Raw genomic sequence first — 9,032 nt, forward strand, 5'->3', positions numbered from 1 at the left:
ATCGCTGCACTGCTTTACACTCCAAAAATATAAAGACTGGGTCTATAAAGAGTTGTTTTTTTTGGTGTGAAACAATAAGAAAACAACTGGAACATAAACAGTTCTTTATTTAATGTAAAAATGTAACACCTTAATGATCCTGCACTAATGTAATTAAAGTGTGATATGCTATTAATGCATTCTATCTATCTATCTATCTATCTATCTATCTATCTATCTATCTATCTATCTATCTATCTATCTATCTATCTATCTATCTATCTATCTATCTATCTATCTATCTATCTATCTATCTATCTATCTATCTATCTATCTATCTGTCTATCTGTCTATCTGTCTGTCTGTCTGTCGGTCTGTCTGTCTGTCTGTCTATCTATCTATCTATCTATCTATTTATCTATCTATCATAGTGCATGCATACTGTAGTGACGATACAATGAGAATTGTGTCATGACCACAGCAGAACCACCCCCCCCCCCCCCCCCAACCCACCAGTGCTTGGTTACCATGGTCATTTTACAAACACGCACACAACAACACAACAGCTGCAGATTCAGCAAACACAACACAAGCAGCCAGAAAAAAGTGATACAAGCTAAAATAAAGAAGAAGGACATTTCATAGATCAGTTAATGTGCAGTTGGGTCCCTGTGCAGCATTTGCACAGATGATGTTCCAAAGCGAAATGTTTATCTGATTTATTATCTCATGAATTATGTATGTTTTATGTGAGTGGATTGGACTCTCTGCTTTTAATGTCTGGCATTCAATATATTCTGCCATTTGAACAAAAGGAGACAAATCCAAAGAGCATCCATTCACATGTGTCTGTTCTACTTCTCTGAAATTATTCATTTGGGAGCAAAGGATGCAAATGCACTAATGACCCAATGGCTGCAATGTGTTGCCTCTAAAAATGTATTTGCTTTGATCCACTATAATTTTTAAGTGGTAAACAGCAACAAATGCTTCATACTTCATCAAATGTATATTGTTGGGCTATTTTCCAGAAGGACCAGCAATGCCAACATCCTTTTTTTTTTTAACATCTTTTTACAACTTTGTTTGACAATTTCGTTTTTATGAGAAGCAAACAAATACGACTTTGTAAGACTTTTTAAAGACCATTGGCCACCCATACTGTATACTGATCTGAAGAGACTCGACCAGCAATGACTACAAGTCTTTTGGGCGTTTGGCCTCAGCCCAGAGGGCGCAGCCGGTCAGTTGGTGATCATCGGATCAGTGTCTGAGGTGGTCTCCGGCTCACTGCACAGCTCCATCTCCTCCATCTCTCTCTCCACCGGATCCCTTCTATCTGAGAAACAGACCTGCCTCAGCTCTCTCCATCCGCTCCTCTCTCCGTCCCTCTTCAACAGAGCTGCGCTCAGAGCCGCCCTGGCCGTACCTTTCCCCAGGGGCAGGAAAGAGAGGAAGGAGGTTCCTGGGCCGCCTCTATCCATCACACTCCCCGCAGTCAGGCCTTGGTCACTGTGGTTCTCATGGGGGCCCTCCGGAGACTCAGCTTGGCCTTTCTTACTTAGGATGAAGTTAAATAAGGCGGTCACCAGGAGCATGGTCCCTACAAACGAAAAACTTTGAATCGATGACAAAATTGAATCAAAAACCTACAGTCGATCAGTGTTTCTGGGGTGTGTACCTGGCAGAGTCATTGTACCTGGGATCACAGCATGCCAAACCAGCACGGGGTGCAGGAAGCAGACTAGAGACATAATGGTGTAGTAGAGGAACTTCTGGAAGCCTCCGATACGCGCCATCTTCCCCCACAGTACGAACAGCCAACAGTCTGCAGGACAGCTATGGAGGAGGGAGGGGAATCAGGATTTTGGAACCAAAACGGTTTTCAATACTGTCCCACGCATGAGACACAGCATTACAAGGTGACGCTTTGCGATTCACCGGTTATGCTCTATCATTATGCTTCTTTTATAGTCTACTATGTACAGTAACAGCTAACAAATCATTACATGCAAATCAAACAAAAACAGTATCATTTTAAATTTCTGCAACGATTTGTTGTTACATTACATACAATGTAATAACGGATGACGTCTTTCTGTGATTAATTCTAATTTTCCAAGTACTAGTTTTCCGATTCGTTCCGAGTACCTGAAACGCATCATGGACTCGCACAGTTTGTATGTTACGACTTCTTTGAATCCTGCAAAGTAAGGAGGGACACAACGCCGTATCTAACACGGTTTTAGATGCGAACAGAATGCCATCATTTACTAAAAGAGCAAAGAGATAAAATGTCAATGGAACAGCCGACGTCAAGCATGTAAGACAGATGTTTACACACGTGTTGTTTGTAAGCACTACAGAGAGTTGGAATCTAGACCACGCACCTCGCGCGATGCGAATGGACGTTCGTAGCCACAACCTGCACATTTATAATGAGTTAGATGATGATGTCACAAAGCGTTTTGCTCCACAAACTCATCTCATTCCACAATCAGATCAGATATTTTCGAATGTTCGGCTACCTCCGGTCGAATTTCACTAATTCCTGCTCCGTATGTGGATACATAAGAATGAAACTTGAACCACGAGATGTCTGTGACGTCCCAGCTCTAACGAGACCTCCACCATGTTTGTGGGTCCAGTGGTTCAGGACCTTTTTAGCCCGAAGAATGCTAAGGAGAACAATGACAATATCGGCCCCTAATAGTAATGGAATGTGATGAAAAGTAATATAATGTAATGTAATGTGATGTATTACATTACAGATTGCAAGAGATCACAGCTCGTATACTCACGGCAAACACATAGACAGGAGGGCATCCAGGAAGTAGGCCAGCTCAAACAGCATTATCCCAAGAGATGACACTCTGGTGTGAAATATAATATGAAGGGTGGATAGAAAATAATAATCTCTTCATGATATTTCATAATATACAAACAGATAAAAAGTAACAACTCACACAGTGGGATAGTTCGCATTAATTAAAACAGTTAGCGGATTGTTTGCTGGACAAATTGTACAATTAAATATTAATTTAAAAACCATCTAACCCTGTGAACCGTGACCATATTCCCAAGCAATATTGACCTTATGCAAAGTGGTACGCCAGGCATTTGAGTGTGTGTGTGTGTGTGTGTGTGTGTGTGTGTGTGTGTGTGCATGTGTGTGTGTGTGTGTGTGTGTGTGTGTGTGTGTGTGTGTGTGTGTGTGTGTGTGTGTGTGCAAAGAGCCATGGAATAAACTGTAATTTGGGTTCTCCGTGGGGAGATGCTTCCTGTGGCTCTGTGGAACTTTGGCTCTGAGACAGAGAGAGATTTCAGCAGGAGTCAAGTTTACAGTCAAGCGTGCACTTCCTCTTCATCCATGAACAGTCGGAATGTGTGTGTGTGTGTGTGTGTGTGTGTGTGTGTGTGTGTGTGTGTGTGTGTGTGTGTGTGTGTGTGTGTGTGCGTGTGCATGTGTGTGTGTTTCAAAGTATGCATATTTATTAGTAAGCCATGTAACCATGTAGGGCAGTGTAAATGTATTCCAGGCCCTTGGGCCACAGATTCTTTCCTATATCAAAAGGGGTCCGTTGGTAATCTTTATCTCTGGAATGCCGTCAAACAAGGTCAAGTAGGTCAAAGAACAGAATAGTTTCACAAGTTTGAAATAATTTTTAAAGGTTTCTAAAGACCAGCCCCGGATTATGCTCAGATGTCATGGTGGACAGTATCGCATCATCTAGACTTACAGCAGGTAGATGGCCAGGCTGAGGAACTTGCCCTGATGCAGTGAATCGACACCCACTGCACACAACACTGAAAAGGACACAATAAACAATAAACAACAAACAATAAACTCTTATCATTTATATTTTCATATTACATTTATATAATTACTGTTCATCAACAAGTTGTGCACATTGTCACCACCAGGGGTTGCCAGCACTCAGTCCATCATGTTGATGCTAAGATTAAAAAGTACATAGTGAATACATGAATATCACTTCCTATGAAAGTTCACAACTTGTGAGACGCAATTATTCACAACTCAACAAAATCCAGAGGTCGTCAACTGCATTTGGCAATGGTCACTGAAGCACAGTCACAGTTACTGTAATAACACGCCCACAAATTGTATGATAAAACATCCACTTGTGAATAACCTATTTCAGCAAGGGGAGACATTGCAGACATGTGGAAGCAATTTAATTCAGGCTTAGTTACCAGGAAAAAGCAGAGCTTGAATCAACACCAGAAGGATTGGAGCTAAATCAGGGGAATGTTGGTGGAAATGGTTCCTGGGAGTTCACGCAATATAAGAAGAATTAACGGGCCAGCTCGATATTAACATGCATGTTCACACCCCCGTCTCTACAGTTCTTTACACATGTTTTCACATGCACACACACGCACATAAACGCAAGCACGCATGCATGCACACACAAGCACGCACACACACACACACACGCACACACACACACACACACACACACACACACGTTCTCACATTCTCACACATTCACAAATGGACACGAAAATCCACTGAACAAGGTGTGAACGTGCAACAATATGTGATCACATGACCCATAAACCCTGTGGGCCGCAGAGGCTTAGGTTAAAGGACAGGTATGCTGTTTTTCGATCCAGGCCTTATTAAAACATTGGTTCCCTTCCTCATCTGCTGTAGCTTCTCACTCTGCCTGAACGCCGTCCATTGGGGGCAAACTTTGAAGCACTGGAAAAAAAAGTGAAATCTCCTTTATTTCTCGTGTATTTTTTAAACTTGTTTTGTTGTTTTGTACTACTTTTTGTAATTGCCACAGTACATCCAGAACGTAACGGGCTGGGCTCCAACAGCTAGGAGGAAGCAGCGCAACTTTCTGATCAAGATTCAAGATTCAAGATTCAATATTCAAGAGGTGTATACGTCACATACATATACATACTTTCATACATATATGCAGTGAAATGTCAATGCAACGCACCCGATGATTACACACAATATGTTCTAGACTGAACACAGTAGCTACCTAAGAATTTCTACTTGACCAACTAACTGATTCCTAAAACGTAATGCAGTAAGTCGAATGCTATAGAATAAAATAAAAATATATAGAATAAAATAAAATAAGAACTCAAGGGTAATGCAGGGTGGGGGTACAGAATAGATAAAGGCAATAGGCTTATGTATATGGGATAGACTTATGTCTATGGGATAGGCTATTTATGGATATACAAATATGTGCATTAAAGTGGCATATGAATAAAGTGAGGTAGTGTTTGTAAGATATACAGCACTGTAAACAACAGTACGGCGCAGCAATACGGTAACACCGAACAACCCAGAACAGTGACACAGTATGTGGTACAGTATGCTACATACAGTACAGTAAGGTAGTGGAGCCTATGTGTGTGGCTCAGTGAGGACCCCTGGTGAGGTCAGCATCGAAAGTTCTTATGGCTGCAGGAAAAAACTCTGTCTCAGTCTCTTTGTTCTTGCTGTGTGACTGTCTGAGAAGCTTGCCTGATCGCAGCAGCTGGAACTGTCCGTTGTTGGGTTGGTGGTGAGGATCCTTCATGATCCTGCGGGCTCTGCTACTACACCTCCTGGTGTATAGGTCCTGCAGGGAGGGGAGTGTAGTTCCAGTGGTACGTTCAGCTGACCGCACCACCCTCTGCAGGGCCCGCCTGTCCTGAGCAGTACAGTTCCCAAACCAGGCAGTGATGTTGCCTGTCAGGATGCTCTCCACTGCTCCAGAGTAGAAGGACTTGAGGATCCTCATCCAGACCCTCAATGTCTTTAGCTGCCTGAGGTGGTAAAGATGCTGCCTTGCCTTACCAGTGTCTGTGTGTGAAGTCCATGTTAAATCCTCCGTGATGTGGACTCCCAGGTACTTGAAGCTGCTCACCCTGTTGACAGAAGCCCCATTAATCACCAACGGCGCGTGCGTCCTCGGTTGTAATCCCCTCCTAAAGTCCACAATCAGCTCCTTAGTTTTGTTGACGTTCAGGAGGAGGCTGTCCTGGCACCAGAGTGACAGGTCAGCCACCTCCTTGCGGTAGGCCTTCTCATCGTCGTCGTTGATCAGGCCCACCACGACGGTGTCATCAGCAAACTTGAAGATGGTGTTGAAGCTGGACCTGGCCAAACAGTCATGTGTGTACAGGGAGTACAGGGGGATCCTGTGTTCAGGGTGAGGGAGCTGGACATGTGCCTCCCCAGCCTAACCACCTGGGGCCGGGTTGAGAGGAAGTCCAGGATCCAGGCACACAGTGGAGTGCTCTGGTGGGCACTATGGTATTGAAAGCTGAACTATAGTCGATGAACAGCAATCTCACATAAGCCCCCTTTTGGCCATCAAGGTGTGTGAGCGTGGTGTGCAGTAGCTGGGAGACCGCATCATCCGTGGATCGGTTCTGCTGGTACACAAACTGCAACGGGTCGAAGGTGCGGGGGAGGGAGGCGCAGATATAATCTTTAATCAGCCTCTCGAAATACTTCATGACCACCGAGGTGAGGGCCACCAGACGGTAGTCATCCAGGCAGGCTAGAGAGGCGATCTCGGGACAGGAATGACGGTGGACCTCTTGAAGCAGGACGGGACCACTGATTCGGCCAGGGAGATGTTGAATATTGTAGTGAACACCGGGGCTAGCTGGTTAGCACAGGTCTTCAGTACTTGTCCAGAAATGCCATCATGCAGCTTTCCTGGTGTTCACCCGCATCAGAGCCCTCCTGACGTCACGCTCGGACACTGAGAGTGCGCGCTCCTCCCCAGCAGTGTAACTCTTAGCGGTGCCGTTGCCAGACTCAAACTGCGCATAAAAGGTGTTCAGTTCGTTGGGCGAGAGAGGCGTCCATACTCGTGGCTTGGGAGGAGCTTCTCTTGTAGTTTGTTATATTCTGCAGCCCCTGCCACAAGTGTCTGGTGTCCCGTTGCTCCATCTGTAGCTCCACAGTCTCTCTGTACATCCGTTTAGCGTCCTTCACCGCCCTCCGCAGATTGTATGACGCTGCTTTGTAATTGTCCATATTTCCGGATACAAGACTGTCATCGCTGTTCCTAGTCATTTCACGTTAACATAGATTTTAGCCAAAGCAGCTGATTTGCAGATGTGCTAAAGAGTCAATGAAACCTTGTAAAACCTGACAGTATTCACAGTTTCCAACTGTATTTTGAACTTCCGGTTTTCAAAAAGGAGACATAACAAGTTTTTTAGGCTTAAGGGTTTGCCCCATTGGACTGCATTAAGCACAGTGAGAAGCAGCAGAGTGGTAAGTTTCTCAATAGCTTAATGCATTTTTCTCTTAACTTATCTTCAGTGAGATTGGCTATTAATGGTTATAAGTGATGGGTTGAAAATGGCGAACCCATCCAGTTAAAGATGTTAAGCAGGTCTTCGTCTCTTTCATCTTACGTGGGAGGGAGTTTAATCTCATTTAAAGCTATATAAAGCTTATATCTATCAGTTATTTCCCCGATGAAGGTTTTGCTGTGCGCATCATCACCCTCCACCTCCATCCTCTCAGGGCGGTAGTGAGAATTCTTGTCCTGTACCTTAACTATATACTAACTAACTAAAGAGGTTAACTATATAGTTTAGTTGGGTTTTTTTGTGTGAGGATGAAGAGCACAACACATTGGATCTCTACAACCTGACGTAAAACTACGCAAGTAAAACGTAATGATATAAGTTTGAATATTAATTTCATTTGATTCATTGATTGCTTTGTGGAATCGCGATGATTGTTATTTAAATCTGCAAGCGACAATATATATACATATTATATATACATAAAGCAATACCTAAAATGAGATCGAAGCAATAGATATTTTATATTCGCAGTTTATTTAATTACTTCTATGTTGTTTTATCCTACCTGTTGCTGTAGAGATACCAAGAATCCTGCAGGCACATTCCACAACAATCCACCAAACTCTCACTGGGTTACCCATGGCAGCATAGAAACACTTCGGTCTTGTTGTTGAAAAAGTGCTTCCCTCTTAGCATTCAAACCTGTTGGTACAGTCTTCACGTCAGCAGAATTCTCGGCACATATAACGCTGGTGATGTGCTCAGTAGATACAAGTGTTTACAAAAGTCGGTCTAGAGTAATTCTCGGCAAGCCATAGTGCGCCATAGCAGCCCGGGAGCCTCAGAACCCACTGCCCCTGTTGCTCCAACAACTGTTAATCTGCCTAACACTGTAGCTCTGGGAGAAACACAAGCACCCGTGCTTACACACCGACACAAACACAAACCCACACACACACACACGCGCATACGCGCGCAGGCTAACAACAAAAAGCACCTCTACACTCGCGCAGAAAGGCATTCCACTCGGAAGCCCAAGGTGAAATAACCAAGCCATGAGGGCATTTAATGGTGAACCCAATGGCATTATTATGTGATCAGGTTAAATATTACCTGTAGAAGAAACAGAAGAAGAAACAGTCTTTATTCGTCACGCAACACACCACACTACACATGCTTGCACACACCTACATGCTTTTGATGGTGGCCGGTGAAATGGATCCTCTGCATTTGACCCATCCTGGCTTGTCCTTCCTCCGGGGGCACAGCCAGGAGCAGGGGGCAGCATACATGGACGCCCCCGGGGACCTGGTTATGAGTGTCCATCGCTGGTCAGACGATGATGGGTGCATGTTTTTGAGGGGGTCCTTACTGACGTGAGGTGGAGGAAACCCCATGTGAGCACAGGGAGAACATGCAAACTCCACACAGAAAGGCTCCTATTTGGGAGATAATCCGCCGGAGGACGGTGCCAACAGCGCCCCAAAGACGCTGAAAGACGCTTAGCATATACACATGCTGTAGCATATACACATATGTATAGGCTTACATACATACATGAGCAGGTTCATGTTTAAAGGTCATGTCTAGTTCTACAAAGAACTAAGAACCAGTGGTCCAGAGAGAGGTCCGGCGACCTTGAGAAGACAGCAACGTACGCACGCACACACACACACACACACACACACACACACACACACACACACACACACACACACACACGCACACACACACACACACACACA

General features: G+C 44.3%; 1 protein-coding gene across 1 annotated transcript; it reads right to left on the bottom strand.

Moving 5' to 3' along the window:
* Positions 1-1,223: 1,223 nt before the first annotated feature.
* tmem72 (transmembrane protein 72) lies at positions 1,224-7,928 on the bottom strand (the record flags this gene model as incomplete). Its single annotated transcript, XM_080016967.1, has 5 exons — positions 1,224-1,582; positions 1,679-1,818; positions 2,781-2,852; positions 3,720-3,786; positions 7,853-7,928. The coding sequence occupies 5 exons, from the start codon at positions 7,926-7,928 to the stop codon at positions 1,224-1,226; spliced, it is 714 nt and encodes a 237-aa protein (XP_079873093.1).
* Positions 7,929-9,032: the final 1,104 nt, after the last annotated feature.

The sequence above is a fragment of the Zeus faber genome (assembly GCF_960531495.2).
Source record: "Zeus faber genome assembly, chromosome: 16".
Lineage (NCBI taxonomy): Eukaryota > Metazoa > Chordata > Actinopteri > Zeiformes > Zeidae > Zeus > Zeus faber.